At 44.1% G+C, this 24,956-nt stretch overlaps 1 protein-coding gene across 4 annotated transcripts; it reads left to right on the forward strand.

Annotated features, from left to right (window-relative positions):
- The first annotated feature begins 315 nt into the window (after positions 1-315).
- LRRC8A (leucine rich repeat containing 8 VRAC subunit A) lies at positions 316-21,381 on the forward strand. Of its 4 annotated transcripts, none has more exons than XM_030461193.1 (4): positions 316-507; positions 2,128-2,253; positions 11,339-13,502; positions 15,892-21,381. In XM_030461193.1, exons 3-4 carry the CDS (start codon positions 11,346-11,348, stop codon positions 16,165-16,167), a joined length of 2,433 nt encoding a protein of 810 aa, XP_030317053.1. In that variant the 5' UTR covers positions 316-507; positions 2,128-2,253; positions 11,339-11,345; the 3' UTR covers positions 16,168-21,381. The 4 variants fall into 4 exon arrangements, with proteins under 4 accessions (XP_030317053.1, XP_030317054.1, XP_030317052.1 ...); XM_030461194.1 differs by having other exon boundaries at positions 316-415; positions 15,892-17,899; XM_030461192.1 differs by lacking the exon at positions 316-507 and adding an exon at positions 530-627 and having other exon boundaries at positions 15,892-17,899.
- The last annotated feature ends 3,575 nt before the right edge of the window (positions 21,382-24,956 follow it).

Here is a 24,956-nt window from a genome sequence, read left to right on the forward strand (position 1 = left end):
CCCCTCAGCACCACATGCTGAGAGTTGTGCATGGCCATGTACGAGGGATGTACATGCTGTACATTAAACTTTTTTTTTTTTTTTTTTACAAAATTAATCAGTCCTGGCCTCCAAAGGCAGCAGATAAGTGCACTCATCTCCCCATCTTTCCTTTCACCTGCCCTGCGCTGAGGCTGGAATTGCGGCGGCTCCTTTAAGTCTCTCACCATCTTGCGCGCTGCCCTGCACCAAGATGGCGCCCCCGCCCTCAGTTTCCCCTCCTCTTCCTCTCGCCCCCTCCTCCGCCGCCATAAATGCCGCCCCCTCCCACCCCCCCCAATGGGCCTCTCCCTGCACAAAGATGGCGGCGCGCCCTTCTTCCCTCCTGGCTATGGGCGGCGGGACGGGCTGATGGCCACCATGCCGGCAGGGTGAGGTCAGTTCCGGGGCGGAGCGGCCCCAGGGGCGGCTTGGCGAACAAAAGGAGCCGGAGTCGGCGAAAGGGAAGGCGGGGGCCGAGGCGGCCAGGTGGGTGCTAGCGTTCGGGCTCTGCGGCACGGCTCACGCCGCCCTCCTTCCCCTCAGCTGCCCCGGGTGCGGACTCGCGGAGCTGCGGGGACGCGTTTCCCCCCCCCCCCCCCCCAGGCCGTGAGAGGGGAGCGGGATGGGGTCCCGCGGTGGGCAGGGCAGGGCTGGGGTGGGGGGTCCGGCGCGGGGAGGGAGCGCAGCCCTGAGGGGAGGGCAGCGGCCACGCGTGGGGTCTGAGCGCTCCGCTGCTCCTCTCGCACCATCGGGGCAGGCGGGCGGGGAGAATTTGCTGACTAATTCGTCAGTAATTCGTTTCCTCCGTGCCCCCTTCGTCCCTCCCTTGTCAGGCGGCGGGGCAGGTGGGTGCCTCACGTCTGTGGGGCGAGGCAGGGGGATCCCGTCGGTGTCTGTGTGCCCGCTGTGCCCTCCGGGGGACACCGCTTCTCCGGCAAGGGGAGAAGTTCTGTGTTTGTTACCTGGCAGCAGTGCTGGGGGCGGAAGCTGGTTGGGTTTTTATTTATATCTTCTAGAGGTTGTCTTTTCTGTTTCTGGAAGGCTGAGGCGGTGTGGCGGGCTTGTGGGCAGAGGGGGCTGATGCGCGGGAGCCGGTGCCGCGGTGTCCGGGGTTTGGGCTGGCGCTGAGGCCCTTCCTTGCCTGAGGAGAGGTGTGGGGAGAAGGTCAGGGAGTCCTCTCGCACGGTCTGTCACACCTCAAATAGAGGAGCTTTGATCACAGGGATGTTCCTTCAAAATGTGTCATCATATCTTTGGGGTCTGGAGAAATATATTCTTGAACATCTTCAGCAGTACGGGATTGTTTTTCTTTTGTTTTTGCTGTTGTTGATGTTTCCCCCCCGTTCCCCGCCCCTCCACTGATATCTCTCTTAATTTTTCCTTGTTGACAAAATCCGTTCTGGGGTTCTGCAGTCCTCTCGCACATAGCTAGGAGGCTGAACGCTTGAGAGATCTCTCAAAGCTTTGGTCTGCTCCCTTGCCTGTTTTCCCATGCCCCTTGCTGACAGGCAGGAAGCAAGAAATAAAAATAAAACCCAAAAACTGTTACAGTTCTTGTTGGTGGTGCTAAATTGATGCCAGTTGAAGAAGATACATGTTGGTAGATATGTCCCCAGAGGGAAGGGGATAGTTGATTGACTAAAGTGGTTAGGAATGGGATCTGCCTTTCCAGATGTTCTTGATGGTAACATTTAAAGAAACAAAACCAAAAACATTTAGGCTTTTCAGAAACTAGGTAGCAAAACCATTAATACTTTTCCCATTTGAAAAATTTTGTTCTTTCAGGAGTTAAACTGTTTCTACCAGTTTAGGCTTAGTTCTAATACTAATGTTCAACATCTCCTTAGTTGCACACTTGCTTTTTTGGTGACTTGGAATAACAGATTCGAGATTCATTAGCAGTTGGAGATTCCTTCCTCCTAAGAGGTTTAGTTAGCTCCTAGAGCAGTTACCATCTTTCTAGGTATCAGTGTCTCTTTTGGGTTCTGAGCAATCCTGTGAGTTGTTCCTTGTTTCTTAGCTGTCCTTCAGCAAGCTTTTACATGACATGGTCTCTCTGCGAACTTGATCCCCTCTTCTTTGCTGATAATCTCTGTTTTGTTTCAGGGAAGCTGTTTCCATGGCGTGTGGGGAATGCAACGCTTCAGCACGCGCTCAGGATCCAACACGCAGGAACATCATCCACTTCCAGCACAGAGAACTGAAGTACAGATAGCAGAACCCAGCTGCAGGGTAAGGGCTACAGGCCAGCTCTGGAGTGGTAAAATAAAGCAAACAAACAAAACAAAACCCAACCAAACTAGTACGTTGTTTGAACATAGTTGCACATCACAGGGCCATGATGAGATTGCTGATAAAGAGCAAGGTGGTTGATCAGAGCATGAGTAGGTCCAGAGAAGAGCAACAGGGCTGTGAAGGGATCCAGCACATGTCCTATGAGGAAGGGCTTGGGGGAGCTGAGGGAGCCTCCTGAGAAGAGGAGGCTCAGGGGAGACCTCATTACTCTCTACAACTCCCTGAAAGGAGGTTGGAGCTGGGAGAGGTCAGGCTCTTCTCCCAGTAAGACACGAGGGCATGGTCTTAAGCTCTGCCTGGGGAGCTTTAGGTTGGATATTAGGAAGAAATTCTTTTCAGAGAGGGTAAGCAGATGTTAAAATGGGCTGCCCAGGGTTAGGGTTAGGATGGTGGATTCTCCATCCCTTGGAGGTTTTTAAGAAGAGACTGATGTGGCACTCAGTGCCATGGTCTGGTAACCATGGCAGTAGTGGTTCAAGGGTTGGACTTGATGATCTCAGAGGTCCTTTCCAACCTGGCTGATTCTATGATTCTATGATATGGGGAGAATGGTGCTATGCCAGTTATGCCCTTAGTCAGCTTGAAGAGGAAAAAAGTGTACAGGAACTGAGCACTGTCCATATAACTGTTCTGTGTTCACCCATACATGTAATTCCTGGCCACATAAACCCTGACTTCTCAATGCACAAAATGGCAAATACTTAAGACTGTCCAGTTAATGGTGTGGTGACTGCTGCCTAAAAGGGATGCAGCTGAGAAGCAGCAAGAACCATTCAGTTAGGTAGGTGCTTCCATTCCATTTCCTGCAGGGTGATGTTTGCATTGCTGTATAGGCATCTCCTAAGCAGTTTTTCACACTCAACTCTTAGGACTGCACTGACCAGTCACCTGTGTGGGTGTCAGGCAGTGACAAACTAGTTGCAAGAAGCTCCATGCTTCCTTGGGTCTTCACTAGAATAATGATGAAAGGTATTGTGAAATTCTGTGATGAGAAATGCTGTCCATGTTGTGTTCTGAGCAGCAAGATGTGCAGTATGTTGCTTCCAGCATGCAAGTATGCATTCTGGAACGAATGGTGTTCTTGCAGCTCACTCATCTGGTTTTTGTACTGATGGTATTTGGAAATTTAACTTTATTCATGTAGGTCAAAGACAATGTGCATAAACATTTCCTTAAAGTATGCCAGAAGCCATATATTAAAAGCTAATGTTTCTGTGTTTGAAATGTGGAGTGCCTGAAGCCTTCCAGTGATGACTTACTGAATGCATGGAGTTGATTACACTCTAGCAAATGCTTCAGGCATCCAGAAAGATGATCTGTGCTTTGAGGTTCTCTGATACCTGTTTTTTAAATTTTAAATAAGCAGTAGATGTCAAATGTGTAAGTTACTGTATTACTGCTGTGGGATAGGAGCAGGCCTTCATGTAATTGTTCTACCTTCTAAAGACGGAATTTTTGTTCAGTTAGAGCACTTGAAAAGGAAATGAAACTTGCTTCTGGTGTGAAATTGAGCCTAACTGGAAAACAAAAGGGCAGGTCAGGTGAGTGCTAGTGGAACACAGAGAAGAGTTTAGGAGTTTTGTGTGGGGCTTCTTAATATCAGGGGGAGAAGAGAGCATGCATAACTATTGTTTTGGTAAAGATTAAAATTTAACATATTCAGCTGCAGTGTGGGGAGCCTCCTTTATGCATTTTTTTGAGTGCTTTCAAAAATAGCTTGTTTGATATGCACACTAACACTGAACAGGTGTTCAGCAGTCTACATGCTTTTAAGAGCTTATTTTGAATGCTTTTTCTTTAAACTGTTGATGTGGTGCATGTATTTTGTATTACCACTTGTGTTGCCAGCTACATGAACTGGATTTCATATTCCTCTCCTGCTGCTATGAAACTGCATTTGAAACTAAAAGCTCTTCAGTCATGACCTCCCTGCTGAAATAATAGTTCTTCCCTCTCCTTGTATACTGAGCATTGTTAACATTAGCTATAAAATTACCTTGGCAATTCACAAAGCTCCTCTTGTGACAATTTGCAAGCTGCTTCTCTAGCTGCAGCCTGCCTCTGGGCACAGTAGAGCTGTGTCCTGATCTAGTCAGCAGCCTCTCCTTTGGGGTCTTGGTTTTATCCAGTCTTGGTGACCAAGGGTTAGATGTCCTACCCCTTATTAATCAACTCAATCAATCAGAAAATGTTCTGAGTTGGAAGTTGTAGTCATTTTGGAGCTCGTGGTCCTGAAAGCAAGGCTTAAAAAGTATGATGAATATATGAACAGGTTAATATGTACTTGTTCCTCTTCATTCTCAGACTACATATTGTTGTGATGATAGCTGATGTGATACATATCTGGTTTTGCTCTCATCTGTATCTTCTTTAATCTCAACTGGCTCATCTCTTTGAGCTTGAATACAGCTGTGGCAACACCCGTGGATTTGTGCATGTTGTGACAGTCTGTCACCAATCAATTAAGGTCGTTCTTGCTTAAAAGTTGTTTTTCTTATGTGGAGTCTGGTGTCTTGATTTCTTAATCTGATGTGAGTTATGTCAAAGTTCTGCTCTGTCTGCCATTTCTGTCTTTAGCTGGAAATAGCTGGTAACCTATTCCTCTTCTCAACGCTGAAATTAAATGCTGAAAACCTTCTTCTGCAGATAATTTAGTGCTTAAAGCTCTTCTGGTTGCTACAAGCTAGTGCTGTTGGTGTCTGTTTATCTTAAATAGTTACTAACAGAGTAAATTCAAGTGCTTACAATAGTCAGTAGAAGGGAGTGTTTCACAGGGTCCTGTTGGAATAAGGCAATCCTTTCCAGTTCAAGCTCCAGTGCCCTTGAAACATCTTTTTAAGGCAAAGAGAAAATACATTTTGGATAGGAAGCCTGTGATCATGCATGTTCATAATTTATAAGCTGACACAGCTTTTCTGGTTTACATCACTGTTGCAAGTCATCTTGTAGCACTTAAATTTACACAGCTGCATGACACCAACATACAGTTCCTGCTTCAAGTGTCAGTGATGCAGAAAACTCCAGACTGTGGAGTTCTGGGGCAAATTCTCTGAATTCTGTGGAGCTGGGGCAAAATGCTGTCAGAGGATATGGCTGGCCAGCCCAGGTCTCCAGCTGGGGTTGTTCTGATAGTGCAGGTATTCTAGGTGCAGGGAAGCTTGTGTGACAGTAAACAGGAGCTGTTACACTAGACTGTTATGAAAAAAAAAAAATTAGTCTTGGATCTGACAGGAGGAGTCAAGTAAGGGATAAAGATGATGAAATGCTATCCGTAGTGTGGGTGGGTTATTTTTTTTTCCATGAGCATCAGTAAAGATGATGTGTCCCTATTGGTTCACTTCATCCTGCTGTGTCTTGTGGCTTGAGTGGGACAGAGTATTGCATACAGCTGCTGTTGTGTGAAAACCAACCTACCTTGTCTAGTTCACTGGCTCTTCCACTTAGTGAAAAGTATAAGTTCTGTCAGCTGCTGTTGCACTGCTCTATCTGCTAGTTTAAATTATAAATGACCTCTTAAACTTCCCATATTCACTTCTCTATCTCAGAAGACATTTGTCCCACAGGAGGGAATTTTTTAATTTTTTTTTTTTTATAATGCAGAAGGGCCCTGATGTAGGGATAATGGTTGGTAGGGCTTTGGCACCTGGCATCACTGCTATTTATTTCTAAACAACAAAGGACAAAATAACTTAAATTGTACTATCTCTTGTCTTGGACTTTTCCAGTTGATTGCATCGCTCTCCTTGTGCTCAGATTTTTTTGAAGGGTGACTGAAAGCAGCTCTGTTTAGTTTCCCTTTTCCTTTTAATTCTGGACCTTATAAACATGGGGGAGGAGACACATAAATTCCCAGTACCATTTCTGACCAGCAAAGCTCTTACGTTTCCTGGTTTTTGAACAAAGAGCTCTGTGTCATGCCCTTCTTTAGGATTTCAGGTGGCAGCATGCAGTGGAGAGAAGCTCTGCTCTGTTGAAAATTCACTGTAACATGTTGTAGCTCGTTAATAATCTGGGCTATAGTCTCAGCATCATGAAGATTTTTCTTATCTACCTCTGATGCTGTCAGCACAAGAACAAATGTGTCTTTCTCTGGGCTTCTGAGAGGTAAGAAACTCTGTCAGCAGTGCCTGAATCCTGCTTTGCAGTCTCAATCTTACAAAGAAATCTGTTGAGAATTAAGAATATGTGTAATGGAAACTCTTTATTAAAGAGTTGCAAAATCCAACATACAATGCATCTGTGTTTAGTTACCTTTAGTAGCATGCAGCAGTCTCTTAGAGAGTTTTAGGTGAGAACTTCCCTGATTTCAAGCAGATCCTGGAGGTAAAGGGTGAAAACTTTTAAATTCTTGTGCATGTCCTGAGATGTTTTTGTGTAGTCCTGTTTTGTCAGTAGAAAAAGAATGGCCAAAAGAAAGAAGGAAGACTGGATAAAGTAATCAGTAAATGATGAACTGAGCTGACAAACTAGACAGTGAAACAGAACAGTGGTGTTGTTTCTGCTCACTGTCCCAAGCTGGATGTGCTGGCCAGCAGCTGCGGGCAGGAATTAGAAGTGCTGCTCAGCCAGGTGTCTGTCAACAGTAAGTCAATCTTCACTTGTTTAGGTTGGATGATTTTGGCTAGAGGAATTGTCCAGATCAGAGGATGTTCCTGCAGCTGTTGCTTTGTTAATACCTTGAACTTATTAAATATCTCTGGAGTCCTGGGCATTGTGGAGAGCACTCGTGCTCTCTGTCAGCCTTTATCTGGGTAGGTACAGGCTGCTTTCTGATGTCTCTGTCAGCCATATACGTTTAATCTTGTTCCTGGACTGGTTTTACTCTTTACGTGTGGTGTGCTCAGGATGTCCCTGTTCTTCTGACACAATTGATTATCTTCCCTCTCCAGGTGTGTCTGGTAAAACATAAGATTAGATTTTGGTGATGCTTATGGTCAGCTGCAGTCTGGGGAGGTTTGTCAGGCTGGTTACTTAAGTCTGAAATTGCTGTTTTCTTCTGTTGTCTCAGGTGGTTCAGCATTACCAGTGAGGTTGTGCTGCACATGGTTGGGATGTGCCCAGAAGGCTGAGGCAGGAATGGGTGTCTGGGAAAAGGAGCCCATGGTGTGATGGGAACTTGGACCCAGGTGAATCTATGGGTGCTGAAGAGCTACCTGGTATCTAAATGTATAATGTGCAAAGATTTGAGGAGTGAATTTATTTAGGCTGAATTGATCCAGCTGTCCAATAGTGAGGTTTTAGGGTACAGATCTTTCTTGGTACAGTCTCAGATACTGCTTCTAGAAGCTGTCCTGGGGTTGTTCAACATTGGATATGAATAGCAGTGCTGCTTTGGTGTAGCTGAATCCCTCAGAGGTAAAGTGCTCCCTCTTACTGTTGTTCTTCTAGGACTTGAACAGGGTCTCCACTGCTGCCAGGACACGTGGGGACTTGCTGTGAATGTCCTTTTCTTCCTCCAGTGACTCTGGCATTGTTACTGGAAGGCAGGAGATTTCCTGCTCCACCCAACCGGGGTTTAATCGCTGACACTGAGCTGTGGTGGGACACTCAGATGGTTTTTTTAATTTTCTTTAAACTGCCTTGTAGGTGCACACTGTAAAGGGAGATTTTCTACCCCATGTAAATGGAGCCTACTAATTTCTTGTTGTTTTCCCTCCTATCTATCTAGAGATATTAATCAAAGTGTGAGCACAAGGTAAATTTTTTGTGAGAAGAAATCGGGCATTTCCTGGATAGGGCAAAAGTAGCAACCCAGCCCTGCAGCTCAACTCTGAAAGTGCCTTAACCATGAGATCCCAATTGCTGAAAAGAGATCTTCTCTACTTCTTGAGTCAGTGAGGGGTAACTGTGAAGGGCCTGATGATTCCTGCAAAAGTTTCCCAGCTAAGAGTGATGAATCCTGGGAAAAGGCTCTTTGGGAAGAAGTTTTATTTAGGCAAGAGAAGGAAAGAGCTGTTTTTTTTTAACCCTCAGTGTGGGGTAGGAGGAGTAAGGAGCTGTTTTAAGAGGAAGCAGTTCTTTCATGAACAGCATCAGTATTTTCACTGGAAGTTTCTGAAAAGAGGAGCAGGATCTTGCACAGCATTTATGGAGAGTAACAAATGGCACGGCAGCTTTTGTTACCTCTTAGATGTAGTTTAGAAGGAGCCAGGACAAAAGCTTTCCATCATGTCTGACAAGAGTGTTTAAGAACAATGTGTTCTTGTTGGAAGACTGCCTTTAGACTCTGACAGAACCTTAGGGTGGTGTGTGGTAAGGTCTCTGGCTCTCAAAGCCCTCCCTGGGCAATGAATCTGGTAGAACTGAAGCTCTGCTCACCTGGAAGCATAGTTGGGTTTCAGAAGGCAGATACCTGTTCCAGCAGATAACAGGGTGGCTTTCAATGTTCCTCTTTCACAAAGCTTTCCTGGCTTTCTCTTGTTTGGACTTGGGCAGTGCAGGACTCTGCTCCCTCAGTCTGATGATGGTGGGAGGGTTGCAGGGTGACAGAGAGGACGTGTGTGTTCTTGTCTTTGTGTTGCTCTCTGGTAGAATGTTAGCAGTCTTGCCCTGGCTCTCAAAGCTTTCAGTAGCTGAACTTCTTGGTTTCTCAATTAATTGTCCTGCCTCCTGCCAGGCTGGTGTGCTAGGGGTGCTAATAAAAAAGCAAACAAAGAAAGAAAACAATCAGATATATGTTTTGATGCTTCTGAAGAAATAGAGAATAGAAGGGTGAGAGGCTTGGGATAGTGTAAGGCTTCTGTCAGTAGTGATTAAAAACCTTTGTCAGAGCTATAGATTCTGAAAAAAATGCAGAAATGGAGTTTGATTTGGAATTTTCTTGTATGTGTAGACAAACTGGGAAAACATGGGTCACTGGGAACTGTGATTCAGGGAACTGTTTTACTCCTGCCTTTATTAGAGGTGTTAGGAAGTGCTGGGGATGTAAAGAAAACTTCTGTACCCAGTGTTATCCTGGAATTAGTCTTTCTGCAGTTTGCACAGACAGTTCTTCTCAAATATATCTTGCAAATGGACTGCTCTCCCTGAGGTGGATGTCTTATTTGGGGAGGGAAGCTGAGGCATGACTGAAATCCATTGCATAAGGCTTTGCAGCAAGATAGCAACAGGACTGGCTGGAGGGCTCTGAACACCTTGTCACTCCTCTTTCCTCTTACTCAAGCTGCTCAGGTGGTGTTCAGAAGAAGTTCAGTTTTGCCTGTTCTTCCCTTTCTCTGGGAATGTGCAATCCTCTTGCCCTAATCTGCTCAACACAGTCCATCCTGCAGAGGCATGCCAGCCACGCTGCAGCCTAACAGAGCAGCAGTTGCTTCTGACAGTGCTGTATGGGGCAGTTTTCATCCCTTGTTTCTGCATCCAGTGCTAGGATTGCATGTGTTTACAGGCTGATAAATTAATAGATTAGTTGTTCTTCCTTGTTTTATAGAAATTCTGAATAGGGGATTGTTATCTCTCAAAATTCACCACTCAGGAAAAAAAAAGGTTTAAATTTGTACATAGAGTTACTCTAGTCTGTCTTCTCTGATGTGAATTAATGTAGTACTGGAACTGGATGGGCAGCAGGATAAATGCTGCTTCAGAGATTGCTGTCATCTTTCAGTCTGCCACCTCTAGTTGCTTGCAGCCTTCTCTAGTAGCACTAAGTCCAAGCTGGCATTTTACCATTTATTGTTGTAAGCAGCAAACCAGGGAATAGAGTTCTGTATTCAGTGTCCCCAGGGAATGTGGTGCTTGTTGAGTTCATATTTGGAAGGATTTCCTTTGCAGTTCTGGGCTGGAAATTAATTTTAAATACAAACTTGAATTCCATCAAAGCAGGTGGTGTGGGTACCCCACTTGTCAAAGAGCTTTCTCCCACCTAGTGGCATGCAGAAACTTGCTGTGAATCCTGCAGCCCCCTGACTTGTTGGGGCTTTCTGTCTAAATGATGTTTTATGGATTGGGGAAACCTGATTTAACTTTTGCTTTTCCTCCTTTTCAATTGAATTAATGGGAGTTTCAAAATGACTGAAAGATTAGTGCTTGTCCTAGTCTGGGACTTCTGTAGCAAGTATGATGTGATGTTACTGAACTTTTCACTGTCATTAAAACAAGTTACAATGACTTCAGGTTCTTTTGAATTTTGTGAGCTCATGGTTATCCATCAGCCAGGCTTCCAGGCTTTCCATGAAGAATGTGCTCCAAGTCTCATCTGGAAGTCTGAAGGACAGAACAAGCACTGCCATGAGGCCTCTGCTTCCCAGAACCTTTTGATTTCCTTTGTGACACTGAAGTCCCAGCTGAGATGAACTCTAAGTGGGAGTGGTTGGTCAGGGAAGTGAATTCTTTCAACTATGTCTCCCCTTTCCTCTATTTCTGAAGCAAGTAAGACAAAGAGCAGCTGTTACGGGATTTCAGTACAGATTCTGTCAGAGGGCAAGTAACTAATCTTTCCTTGGAGAATTAAGGCAAAGGAGGAAGCCAAAACTAATTACATGGAAGGAAAAGTCATTATATCAGGCAATTTTGTTTTATTTCAGTGGTTCTAGGAAATAAAATTATATTGTTTGTAAATCTTCTTTGCCCCAGCAGTTGGAGAACCACACAAATGCTCTGTAAAAACAGCAACCAACTCATGACAGCTGTGCTCTGTGTGTGGGTTTCGCCATTTCTAATGCTGCATCCCTGAAATAAAATCCCCAGGAAAAAAACCCAGTAAACTCCTGGTCTGGCTGGGGTAGTTGAAGTCTGTCCACAAGCTTTCTTTAAAAGTGAAGTCTTGCCCCACAGACTGCTAATAACAAAAATCAGTTGTGGTGTTTTGTGCCAGTTCATCTGTCAGGGAAGGCAGCAAAACCAAACTCCAGTCCCAGCTGTGGCAAATTACTCACAAGGAGCCCCATTCATTTTGCCTCAAAGCCACTTTGAAATTTGGCCTCAACTAATTCCAGCCTTGCTGTGGCACCCTGAGTTTCCTCCTGCCCTCTGAAAAGCCAGAACCCAAGAGTTCAAGCTCCTAATGCTGCTTCTGGTTTCCTTCCAGGTGAATCATGATTCCAGTCACTGAACTGCGCTACTTTGCTGACACCCAGCCAGCGTACCGCATCCTGAAGCCCTGGTGGGATGTCTTCACAGACTATATCTCCATCGTCATGCTGATGATTGCAGTGTTTGGGGGGACACTCCAGGTCACCCAGGACAAAATGATTTGTTTGCCCTGTAAATGGGTTACCAAAGACTCTTGCAATGACTCAGTCAGAGGCTGGACGGCTTCAAGCCCGGAGCGTACCTACTATAACTCTAGTCTTGTTCCTTCTGCTGACATGGGGCCCACTGGGATCCGATACGATTTGGACCGGCACCAGTATAACTACGTGGACGCGGTGTGCTACGAGAACCGCCTTCACTGGTTTGCCAAGTATTTTCCTTATCTGGTGCTGCTACACACTCTCATCTTCCTGGCTTGTAGCAACTTCTGGTTCAAATTCCCAAGGACAAGCTCCAAGCTGGAGCATTTTGTGTCTATTTTGCTTAAGTGTTTTGACTCTCCGTGGACCACTAGGGCATTATCTGAGACGGTGGTGGAAGAGAGTGATACCAAGCCAGCATTTGGGAAAATGAATGGCTCCATGGACAAGAAATCCTCCACGGTCAGTGAGGATGTGGAAGCCACTGTTCCCATGCTGCAGAGAACAAAGTCTCGAATTGAGCAAGGAATTGTGGACAGGTCTGAGACTGGTGTCCTGGATAAAAAGGAAGGTGAACAAGCCAAGGCACTTTTTGAGAAAGTGAAAAAGTTCCGCACACATGTGGAAGAGGGAGACATTGTTTATCGCCTGTACATGAGACAGACCATCATCAAAGTGATCAAGTTCATCCTGATAATCTGCTACACTGTTTATTATGTCAACAACATAACGTTTGATGTTGACTGTAAAGTGGACATTGAGAGCTTGACTGGCTACAGGATGTACCGCTGTGCTCATCCTTTGGCCACTCTCTTCAAAATCTTGGCCTCTTTCTACATCAGTCTGGTGATATTCTATGGTGTCATCTGCATGTACACACTCTGGTGGATGCTGAGGCGGTCACTCAAGAAATACTCCTTTGAGTCCATCCGGGAGGAGAGCAGTTACAGTGACATTCCTGATGTGAAAAATGACTTTGCTTTCATGCTCCACCTGATTGATCAGTATGACCCCCTGTACTCCAAGCGCTTCGCTGTCTTTCTGTCAGAGGTGAGTGAGAACAAACTGAGGCAGCTGAACCTCAACAACGAGTGGACTTTGGAGAAGCTGCGCCAGAGGATCACCAAAAACTCCCAGGATAAGCTGGAGCTGCATCTCTTCATGTTGAGTGGCATTCCTGACACGGTCTTTGACCTCATAGAGCTGGAGGTGTTGAAGCTGGAGCTTATCCCCGATGTGACTATTCCCCCCAGCATTGCTCAGCTCACCAGCCTTAAGGAACTGTGGCTCTACCACACAGCTGCCAAAATTGAGGCTCCAGCCCTTGCCTTCTTGAGAGAGAACTTGAAATCTCTCCACATCAAGTTCACAGACATCAAGGAGATTCCTCTTTGGATTTACAGCTTGAAGACACTAGAGGAGCTCCATCTGACAGGGAACTTGAGCGCTGAAAACAACCGGTACATTGTGATAGATGGACTGAGGGAGCTGAAGAGGCTGAAGGTATTAAGGTTGAAGAGTAACCTCACCAAACTGCCACAGGTGGTGACAGATGTTGGTGTGCATCTTCAGAAGCTTTCCATCAACAATGAGGGCACCAAACTCATTGTTCTCAACAGCCTTAAGAAAATGGTCAACTTGACAGAGCTCGAGCTGATCCGCTGTGACTTGGAACGCATCCCCCACTCTATCTTTAGCCTCCACAATCTGCAGGAGATAGACCTGAAGGACAATAACCTAAAGACCATTGAGGAAATCATCAGCTTCCAGCACTTACATCGTCTCACTTGCCTTAAATTGTGGTACAACCACATTGCCTATATCCCCATGCAAATTGGCAACCTCACCAATTTAGAGCGCCTCTACCTGAACCGTAACAAGATTGATAAGATCCCCACCCAGCTCTTCTATTGCAGAAAGCTTCGTTACTTGGATCTCAGCCACAACAACCTGACTTTCATACCACCAGATGTTGGGCTTCTTCAAAACCTACAGAACCTAGCAGTGACAGCCAACAGGGTAAGTGAGCCAGGAGCAGAGCCAAAGTAACTGAGTAAGTCTTATCTGTGTGATTAAACATGCTACAGTGGTGTGTGAAATGCTTCTGGCATTGCTGCTTTATTTTAATTCTCAAGCTTTTGTTTCTCTGAAAGATTCAAACAAGCAAGTGCAAAAAACTCCAGGGGCAAAGCCTTTCTTTGAGCAGCCCTGGTGCTGTAGGGTTTCTTCTCTTAACAGGGAAACTGCTTAAAAGAGGCAATTGGAGGCTGTTTAGAAATGTTTGCTTCTCAGTTGTTGTTCTGCAGTTGGGAGCTTGTAGTCTCTAGTTTGACATCAGTTTGGGGCTTAAAATGGACATCTGAGGAAACTAGTCTTAATCTAGAACTATGCACTTAAACCTGTGTACTTCAGACATGTTCATGCACTGTGGCAGCAGCCATCTAAATGCTGCCTGTTTACCACAAGTTGTTTCTTGGCTTGTGTCAGAGGGTGTTTATTTGCTTAAAGCAAACTGTACCCATGTTTTTTCCTGAATCTTGGTTCCTGAGTTCTAAATTAAGGAGACTTAACCTACTGTGTATCACAAAGGAGATCAGTCTGTGACTTTACAGGCTGGTGCACTGAGCTGTGCTGGGCTGGATGTCTTGTTGAAGCTTTCATTCATTCTGCCTGCAGTTCCTTGGAGGCTCTTTTTCTCTTGGAGTTTATTACCACCTGTAGTTGGAAAAAGGCTTTAATGTAACTCCAAATTGTAGACAGATCTAATTAGTGGCTTCTGAGCTCTTCTGGGAACAAGCAGTAGACTTGACCTGGAGCAGTCCTAGTTTTCACTACTATATATCAGGATCCTTTCTGTTATTGGCAAGATGTATTCATAAATGAACACTGTCAAATTTGCCCATGAGAGGCAGACAGAGCAGCTTGAGTACTCCTCACATGGGAAATGCTCTCAAGTCAAGTATTTAATTGCTAATGCAGTTCAGTATTCCACAGGGTTCCTAATACTCCAGCCAGATTTTGAAGTTAATGGCTGAAAGTTCAAGTCTGTGCTGCTGAGGAGTCTTGGCAGACAAGCAGGAGCCACCCAGTGATCCCAGTTCAGCTGCTGCTCACTTGACTGGGGGGCTGTGCATGTTGGTATGGGTCACTGCAGCTCTAGTGAACTCCATGATATGCACTCATCATTTCATATTAAGTTAAAAGTCATATTTTCTCTGGGCAAGTGGAGCTGAGTTTCTGAGGATGGCCTGAAGCAAAAATGATGGAGCTGGACAGATTCTTAAAGCTGCTGTTCAGAACTCAGAGAATTCTGTGCCATTTGTCTTCTGGCAACCTTCCCAGCACAGTTTCCTGAGGGTTAATCTGCAGTGTGTCCTCTGCAGTCTTGGGGTGGAGCTTCTCTTGGTTGAAAAGGAGTTGGAGGCAGCTCCATTTTCTGCAGCACAGTGTGGCACCACCCATTTCTGTCTGGAAAAAAAAAAAAAAGCTAATGCAATGGGGAGGCTGGAGTAACCTTCCCTCCAGTGTCTTTTTGAAGCAAAAGGTGGTGAGGACCCAGTGAAACAGCTGAGCTGCTTTGTATCCTCTGCAGGTGCTTGAGCCAGGGCCACAGTTGCCCTGAGGCTCTGAGGTTCTGGTTATTTGTAGTAAAGTGACTGCAGGAAACACAAGGACTGGTAGGCTGGAATTTCCCAAGGCCAGGAATTCTCAAATGTCCTCTCCTAGCTCTGCAGTCCTACCCAGTAGAGACTTCTGGAGCTGGCTGGTACCAGTGTGTCATTCTGGGAAGCAGGCTGTGTTCTAGCACATAGTTTGCTTCCTCAACTATTATTTGTCCCTTAAATAACCCTCTCAAGAGTCTGTGATCATTTGATTGCATGTTGCTGTTTGCAAACACTCAGCAGTACCAGTAACAATGAATCCAACTGTCTTTAACTGGTTTGGTCTTGTCTTGGCTTTTCCTTGGACTCCATCTCATTCAGAACTGATTACAGTCTAATTTAGCCATGAATGATCTCATGCATAATTGAAGACTTAAAGAGGACTTGGTTGCATTTAGAGGCAAATGGTGGCCTCTAAAATAAGGCTTTGAATTAAGGACATTGTTGAATTGCAATGTTTTTAGCAATTTCATAGCCCAGTGTTTGTTAAACCTTAACCATATTGTTTTCCTAGAAACTCTTCGGGACACCTGGACTATTAAGAGGCTTTAATAAAATAAGTCTTATTAAATCAGCAACTCATGGATACTTGCAGGTGGGAAAGCTAATACCTGGTGGCTCTTTTTGTTTTTTGTTGTTGCATTTTGGCAGTACCAAAACAACTTTGTGCTTTGGAGCCTGGAAGGTTACCTGGTGACTTTGCTTGGTATACTTCATTTTTTTTACTTTTTTTTTTTTTTTTTCAGATTGAAAGCCTCCCACCAGAGTTGTTCCAGTGCAGGAAGCTGAGAACCTTGCACTTGGGAAACAACGTGTTGCAGTCACTTCCATCCCGGGTTGGAGAGCTGACAAACCTGTCCCAGATAGAGCTGCGAGGGAACCGCTTGGAGTGCCTGCCCGTGGAGCTGGGGGAGTGCCCTCTGCTCAAACGCAGTGGGCTGGTGGTGGAAGAGGACCTGTTCAACACACTGCCCCTGGAAATCAAAGAGAGGCTGTGGAGAGCAGACAAAGAGCAAGCTTGAAAACAGGAAAAGCCTCTGACCAACTAGAAAGACACAAAAGGCTGTTCCAGTCCCTTTCCCTCCCCTCTCTTCCCTCTGATCACTACCAGACTAGCCAAGGAGTCCCTGAACAATCATGACTCTGAATGAGGTGGCTTCTTGCCTCAGATGCAGGATGGGGGAAGCTTGGAAACAGGATGAGGATGAAGACAGAGTAGTTGACCTCTGAGCAAGGGCCAGCAAGAGTAAGAGGTGTTGCTGTTCTTCTGGACTGGAGCTGGGGTGTGGTGGATGGTGCTGGTGAGAAGGAATGACCTTTGGAGGAGAAAGTGAAATGTAGGCATTACTCCAAATGGGGCTTGTGTGTGTGTCAGGGACTGAGTGTTCAGTGTCCTGCAAGCAAAGATCAAGAGGCTGGGAAACCTCTTGAGCCTCCATCTCTTTCTGTGACACCTGGTACTGTTCCACTCTGACCTGGCAGTTCAGTCAGTGAGGCCCCACAGTGGGGTGGAATGGGACACAGCTGATTTTATCTAGATGCTGGCATTAGTATTTGGGGGATAGACTTATCCCAGACATCAGCCTAAGTGCAAGATTTTTTTTTTCTACTCATCTTTCCCCTTTGCACTGCACACCTTTTCTGCTGCTGCTGCTGGAGAAGAAGCCAAAGTCCCCAAACTGTATCTGCTGGTTTAAGATTACACTGTTTTAACAGTTTCAAGCCACTTGTGCTGATAAGTAGATCACATAGCATCCTCCTCCAGCTGATATGCTGGAGGCACTAGTGACAATTCCAGAGATGAAGTTCATTCTGAAATGGGTGCTTATAGTGCAAGTGGGAGAAGATCTGGATAAAAAGCAGTTGAGCTAATTCGCTTTCCCAGAAGCACTGAGTTGCTTCAGTATCTGACTTTAAGATTTTAAGCTACCTTTAAAGTCCTGGTATTTTGTCACATATCAAATACAAACATAAAACAAGACAGTGTGTTGAGATTGTTCCTGAGCTTGGTGAAGTTAGTAAAGAGGAACATCCAGGTTTCCTCTGCACCTCTTGCCCCTCAGTATTCAGTTGTTAGATGCTTTGCCAGTGTTTTTCATGAATGCAGTTTACAGAGCTGCTCAAATGTTCTTTTCTATTGTCTTCCTCACTTCAACAGCTGTCAGTTCCTGTTGCACCTTTTGATCTAAATAAGAGGCTAATGCTGGCTCAACTTGGTGCTGGAAAAGAAACCTGTCCTTCTCTTTCTTGTCCTTTTCATTCCCTTGGTGTTAAGGAGCAGCATGGACTGAGCTCCCCATGATCCCTGGAACAGAGCAGTCTTTATTGAAACAAGTCTGACGTGTTGGGTGTTGTTTGGCACACAAAAAAAACCCCAACCTTCTGCACTGGTAGGGGTAGAGAACCTGTAGTAGTTACAGATAATCATGTCCTTGAGGTGAGGTAGTTTAGGTGTGCCTACAACCCACCCAAAGTCTGCTCTACTCCATCAGAAGGCAGAGGAGGCTCAGGGACCTGCAGGTCCTGGCTGTGATCCTGTGTCCAACAGGTTGGCTCCAAGGAGGAATGCTGCAAGCTGAGGCCATGGCAGCTTTGGAGGCTTCCCATGGGTACAGCTGGGTGAAGTTGCAGCCATCTCCAAAGCAATTCCTGGTGAGCTGCCAGCCAGGGCCCTGGCTTCAGCAAATCATGGTGATCCCTTTGATGCTGGGGCAGCAAAGCACCCTGTGGTTTTCTTCATCAGATGTAAGATATGAAATATATACACTAAACATGCTGAAACCATGGACAAATGTTAACTGGGCTCTGGATTTGTTATGTTCAGATGCTTAAATAAAGCTGCATTAAAATTCAGCAGATCTGTTTATAAAACTGCTTTTAAGAAAGATGTAAATTATGCCTCCCTTAGTCCATTCATTTTGACAAGTTTGAACAGGAAATAATCTCTTTATCTGGAAGGCAAGGTACTGTAAAAACTCTTCTTACTTCTAACAGGGTCAGGGCTTTGATATTATGTTAGAGTTGGGGCCACTGTTAAAAGGATGGGGAAGGATTGATGTGGATTCTTCTTGGATTGTACTTGTTCTATTTGCACAAGCATTTTGGATCAATAAAGAGGACAGACATTGCTAGGTGGGCTTAATGCTGCTTAAGGAAAGCAGGAATAGCCTGAGTCTTATTTACAGTAGTACTGTTTTCCAGTCAGTTCCTTGTTGGTGGGTGTGAGGGTCTGGATTTTGAAGGAAACTTAACTTTTCCTTACTCTGTGCCAAAATATTGTACTGGGGAGTAATGGCTGCTGAAAAGAGGCTTGGATTTTGTTTTGTATTCAAGACCACAGGGTAGCTTGATGGTTTACAACACATGTTCTAGACTAGGCAGTGCTGAAAGGGTGAGGTACCTCAGGATTTTCACCCTGCTTGCAGGAGCAGAGGTTTCTTCTGTATGTCTGGATCATTGTAAATGAGTACTTTGATTTTTTGATTCCAAGTGTGGTCTTGGTTACACAAACTGAACTTTACACAGCTAGGTTAAAAGTTCTCTTAAGTCTGCACCAGTGCTTCTAGAAGCTTCCAAGCCTCCTCAGCTGTCCTGTCTCTCAGTCCATAGGACAAGTGGACAACAGGCTATTCAGCTACAAGTCAGAGACTGTCTCTGACTTCTGATTAAATAACAAACCTATACTCCTCCTGCTTGCTAAGTAGAGACTGCCCTATGCCTGAGGTCTACAAAGCAATTATAAAACAGGCCAGTATTGATCATGCATGAAAACACTAGCTTTCTGCTGCTCTTACAATATTCTAAGCGGTTTTGGGGTTTTTTTTTTGTTTGTTTTTTTTTGTTGGTGGCTGCTGGGGCTTGAGATTGCTTCCTGTTGGGCAAAATTGGGATGAGCAGTTTGATAACTTCTACTAGAAACACAGGTGGCACAAAAATACATTGCCACTCTGGAAGACAGCAATATGCATTATTTACTTCTGATCTGTGCTTCTTGGTCTTCCCTCAAATAGATACTGATTCCAGAGTATCAGTCTCCTATGATGAGCTGGAAGAAGCTTTAAGACTTCAAGGACAGGGTCTAAAGAAAGCATCAGGTCCTGAATGTTTACTGCTCAGTATTCCTGCAAATCTCATCCCACAGCAGAGTGAGTCATCCCTTTCCTGTCCTTGTCTGGATTGCTCAGTCTTTGAAATCTGAGCTTCCATCATAAATCCTTCCTTATTTGCAAGTATTCAATCAGTTCATATTATATTTTTCCTTTTAGTTTCCATCAAACTGAAGGTTGAGTATTTTATTTCTGACTGATCTTTTAAGTTCAGAAAAACTGTTCAGTTTAAGCAGACAATCAACAGTCAGGTCAGTGTCTTGTTCTCCTGTCAAGTTTTTCAAAGCACTCGAGTAGTAGCAAACCAGATTATTTATTAGCTGCTAAACCATACAACAACTTGAATTAAAACCATTTCCTTAACAGCACTTCTGAGCTGAACAAGCTCTTGGAGCCCCTGTAGATAAGAATCATGCTCATCCCATGTTAGGATTGAAGGTTAGTAAAGTGTGATCATACCTTTCTTAATAAATAACCCAAAAATGTAATTAATTTCAACCAATTATTTTGAACCAGCTGAAAAGCAAGGAATACCAAACCTATTAAATGTGTTAAATCTTGCTGTATCTCTGAAACTATGCACTGGAATGTTAGCTGAAGTTGTTCTTTGTTTAAGATTGTTATCTGGTTTTATTATTTGGTCCCCAGTTAATTTGTCAGCTGGAATTAATTCACTTTACCAGTCTGAATGGTTAAATGGCTGTTACAGGTATCTTTCATGATGTGGTGTTTTTAGGTATTAATTGTCACTTCCTGATAATATCCTACCTCATTTTTTATTTTATTACTGTTTATACACTCCACTTAGCTCACTTCATTTTAATTAAAGTTCTTGATGTTCATTACCATAAATAGTATTAAGTGGCTTTCTGTTGCTGAACCACACTGAGGTCCTCTTTGTGTTTTTGGTTTGTTTGGGTTTTTTTCCTCTAACAAATGATTCTAGGAATTCTGAGAACAATGACATATCCTTTGCAGAGGATGAGGTATATGGAAAAACTTCAAATATTGATTCAACAGCTGTGACATAGTTTCCTTTCCAGAGCAGAAAAAAGGTTAAGAAATGGAATTGAATGGTTTGAGTTCTTTGGATATTTTTTTTTGTCCCCCTTTAGGGGGTGGGGGTGTAGCTTTTTTTTCCTCATTCATAGCCTTGCCTTCTCTAGAGGTGCATTAATGTAACTTCTCCACTGAGGGACTTGCTTCTTCAAGTGTGTTTGTAATAGTCTGCCTCAAGCCTGTTGTTCCTTCAGATTCTTTCAACCATGGAGAGATTTCTTAGTTTTTGTCATGACTTCTTACTGACAAAACCAATATTGTCACACCATAAACAGTGGAGTCATCTACTCTGAAATGTTACCTAAGGTAAGGCTGTGAATGCTAACTAGTAAAACTTGATTAAATTTAATTATTTTTTTTCTTGCTGCATTTTAAAAGGAAAATTTTTCCCCACTGCTTGGCCACACAGTGGATCCTGTAATTTTACTAAGCATGTGCCAAAACAGAGGGAGTTTTCTGTCCTACCTGCATTTTAACAGTATGCAGAACTGGAACTGGACAAGAGTATTGTTTGACTTGGACCTTCCTCCCTCCAGCTGCAGTGGCAGGTTAACATTCAACTTCTTTGGCACTATGAAACCTGCCAGAAATCTCATCTCTCAAATTGTTTTATAGAAGCTGTACTTGAATTGCTGGACCCCAATAACCAAGGTGAACTTTGTGAATTCTTTTGGATTTCTGGCATTGCTGTTCCTCCTCCTTGATCTCCTTTAAAGGAAGTTTATGGAACAATGAGGAAAATTTTTTCTGGAGGAGACTGAGTGAGAAGTGGGCTAATTAGCCTGAGTAATCTTTTACAGCTGAGAAACATGTCCATTTAAGTAAGACACTACTTGTGGCTTAATCATTGTTCACTCCCATTTTGTAAATGCATGAGCAGGGTTTGGAATCTGAGACCTGCAACTCGATGTAACATTTCAGAACCTTGACATTCACTTTGTATGGGGGATTGTTTGGGCAGTTGATCAACAGCACCTCCACCTTACACACTGAAGGCTGCTATTGTTTTCTCTGAAAGACTTGTAAGACTGGACACTTTAACAGAATAAAAGTTCTAATTTTTAATTTGCATTTTCCTTTTATGGCTGCTTTCTTTTAAGTTTCCTGTAGGCAAAAGCACACTTAGCCTTACACAAGCCTGCTTTTCAGAGACAGATGTTAATAATTCCAGCTATTGTGTAGGATTATTGAGGTTGTTGGGGTTTTTTTTACTCATCACATGGGTCCTTGTAGATGACATTTATCTGTGAATAAGTACAAAGGTGTACAGTGAAACCCTGCTCAGTGACAAGCCCAGACTGCCTTGTGTGTTTCACCATCACTTTAGCAGAAGGATACAGTTTACCTTGCCAGTTAGAGGGCTGCTGGAGGGTTGTCTTGTAGTCCCATGGAAGTTCATCTGGGTTTTCAAAACATTTGTTGTGTTCTTCTTCCCCAGGAAAGGGACAGGAGCTGCAGTCAGTGGAGAAAACTGCCTGTTGCCATAGGAGTAGTGTCTTCAGCCAGCTGCTAGTAACAAATAATTTGGGTTTCCTAGCTGTATGCCTACCCCAGGCACTACTTTTTCACCTGAAAATACTGGCAGAGTCTTTCCTACTTGAGCATGTTCATGATGTGTTATAGACAATCAACCTCTAACTTTTCAAGGTTGGTTTTGAGTTTCTGTGCAGCTTCTTTACTGCATAGAAATGTATTTCTTTTGCCTTCCCTTGCTTCCTTTGTGTGAGGGACTACTTGACCACAGTGACTGACCCTGTTTCAGTAGCACAATGTGAGAAGGGTGTGAAACAGGTGAAATGAGGGGACCTGTGGTGCTGCTTGTTGGCACTGATGGCTTTTAATGAAGCACTTTGTGGGACTGAATGCAGCAAACAGGACAAAATGTCCCATGTCATTTAAGGCTGACTTAGAACTCCAGCTCCTTTTGGCAAGGATTTACCAGCTCTGAATAGCAAAGGGAAAGAATGAAAGGTGCTGTCAAAGAAAACTGGTGCTTGCTGAATTCCTACAGGAGGAGAGGTTAAGAGTTGATCTTTGTTTTAAAAAGACTTAATCCTGATCATTCCAAATTTTCTGTGTAGCTCTCTGAAAAACAAGGATGCAGTACAGGCAGCTGGAAGTACATTGGTTTTATTCACTGCACCATAAACATTTTTCTTTGCTGTTTTTTGAAGAAAGTAACCATCTTATTTAATTGCTGCATTTGTGATGCTTCTACTAACTTGAAAGAAAGGTTTCTCAGCAGAGGGAAAACAGAAGTGTTCAAATATCTATGTAATTTTAAATCTCAACATACTCTTTATTACAATTTAAATACTCATTGTTCCTGTGCTCCTTGTTTCTCATTAAATCAACTGTCACTTGTTGCTGAGCAGTTTGAAGACTTCAGGAGAGGTGATGAGATTTGGCTGAATCTTTTCCACACCTGGCAGTCCAGCAGCAATTCTGGTGAGTGCTGAGCTGCTTAAGCTGGTTCTGGAGAACCCTTGAGCTGGCTTAGATCCAGATGGTTTCAATAGGAACTCATATTGAGGAAGAAATGAGGGTAATCATGCCAGCCAAAAAAAAGCATTTGAAACACTTGTGCTTTGTTTGCTGCAGGATTGTTCAGGTTCCAGATGTCACTCATTTCTCTACCTTTCATAGACATAGGGGATGGGCTTTGGAAGCCTTCAAAGGAATTTGCACCAAGTGCACTTTTCTTGCAGAGCTGGCAGGAGAAAATGTTTAATAGTCTGCAAAAGAGCTCTTGTAGGAGGAGGAAGGGAAGGAAAAAGGGGCCATTTCCCTGTTTTGTCCAAGTATTTTCTACCTTCCTTATTTAAACTTACTGGAAGAGAAGGTTTTTACAAAGATGACATCCTTATCTGTGACTTCTGTGGGGCATTATGTGGTTTTCCTCTCAGTGCAAAGGTCTCTCTAAGGCTCAGAATTGAAGCTTGTCTGGAGTGGCAAAGAACTGAAGGACTCAAGGACAGACTCATGAAGGCTCCTGTAACCAAGGGGGTTTGTCTCTCCTGGCTTATGCAGTCATTTATCTTCTGGTATTTGTGTTGTGGGCTGCTGTTTATATTGCTCAAAACAATCCATGAGCGGGAAAGCTGTGGTTTTCTGTCAGGCATTGAGCTAAAGGAGGTTCTGAAGTCATCGAGTGGGGGTAAGGTGGGGAGTGGAGAAAATGCCAGGCTAGATTGCTGGAAAAAATGTCTGGGAATGAGAAATACATCATGTTATGAATGAGCTGGGTAACAGAGGCAGACTGAGGAGTGGCATGGGAGTGTGTGTAAAAAGCAGTTTTCTCCAGGCTTGCTGCCATCCAGTGGGGTTGATCTTTGTGAGATCAACTTGCAGGCACTAGCCACAGCAGGGATGTTTTTTGTTTTTTTCTTTCCTGATGGTTACACATCTTCCTTAAAACCACTTCAGCTCTATCAGGTGGTGACACTCCTTTAGAAGGAAGGAGGAACTGCTTGATTACTTTGTGAGTTTTGCAGCATTGTTTCCCCTTCATGTTTGTAGTCCAGCAATTAAATCATCTTGCAAAATTTAGCTTTTTAAACTGTCAGATTCATATTTTGTGTGCAAAGAAGCTTCAAAAGCTGTAAATGCTCAAAACCTAAAAAGACTTGATTCCCCTGTTTAGTAAAAACTAAAGCCAACCTTGAACAAAGTGGGAAGGGATTCTTATCCAGAGTTGATTCCCTTCCAGAACAGAAGACTTGATTTTTTCAAACAGCATCTCTTCAAGATGGATTTTCAGCTGCTAGCAGATATAATTTGGCAGAAAACACCTTCCCATGGGCATTTTCCTCCACTTTGTTTTCTTGGGGTGTTAGTTGTTGGGCTAGGTCAGTGATGCATAACACCACCCCCATGGTGTTGTTTTTCCATGGAAGTTTTGCAGTGTTTCCCCCAAGAGCCAAACACTTTTTTCTCTGGAGAGAAGGATCTTCCCCAGGGGTTCCTGTGGGATGGGCAGGATGTGCTGGCAGGGAGTGCCACTGCTGGGCTGCCCTCTGTGCCTCCATCTTCTGCCCCTTCCATTAATTTTCTGCATTTTCTATCTCTGATTTGAACTTTGGCTTCAGCTATTTATGCACACATCTGGAGTGAGCTGAGGAAGAGGTGCACATCACCCAAAACCACCTGGGAGTGAAAATAAGATACACTCCCTATGGATTTTACCAAACCCTTAGTGGTTTTTCAGCTTTTTTACCCTGTTAATCTGACATTTGCTGGCTCCTGGGTTGCTAAAGTCCCCTTTAAATGCTGCAGCACTGGCAGGATGTCCTGGCTGAGCAAAAAAAAAAAAAAAAAAAAAGGCTCCGTGGGGAGCATGAATCACCACTTTCAATTTGCTTCAAAACTTTTAGATCCTTTCATCCCACTTGCATCTTACTTTACCTCCCTTATGTTTTACCAGCATAACCTCTCCGTTGTTTTAAGCAGGGTTATTAATTAATCACTGATAACTCCTTGGAGTGTGTCATCACATGGAAGCAGAACAGTTTTGTGTGCTTGAAGCTGACACCAAGAGTCAAAGCAAAACTTTGCATCCTCGAATGTCCCTGCCAGGGATGGATGGGGCCAATATTCCTGGAGCAGCAGCTCCGCTGGCTGAGCCTGTGCTGCTGTCACATGCTGGG

This window comes from Calypte anna, chromosome 17 (assembly GCF_003957555.1).
Source record: "Calypte anna isolate BGI_N300 chromosome 17, bCalAnn1_v1.p, whole genome shotgun sequence".
NCBI lineage: Eukaryota > Metazoa > Chordata > Aves > Apodiformes > Trochilidae > Calypte > Calypte anna.

Bases quoted from the DNA above. Each gene is read 5' to 3' on its own strand.
- LRRC8A (XM_030461193.1), top strand. From the start codon at position 11,346: ATGATTCCAGTCACTGAACTGCGCTACTTTGCTGACACCCAGCCAGCG. The intron at 13,503-15,891 runs GTAAGTGAGCCA...TTTTTTTTTCAG, and splicing joins TAGCAGTGACAGCCAACAGG to ATTGAAAGCCTCCCACCAGA.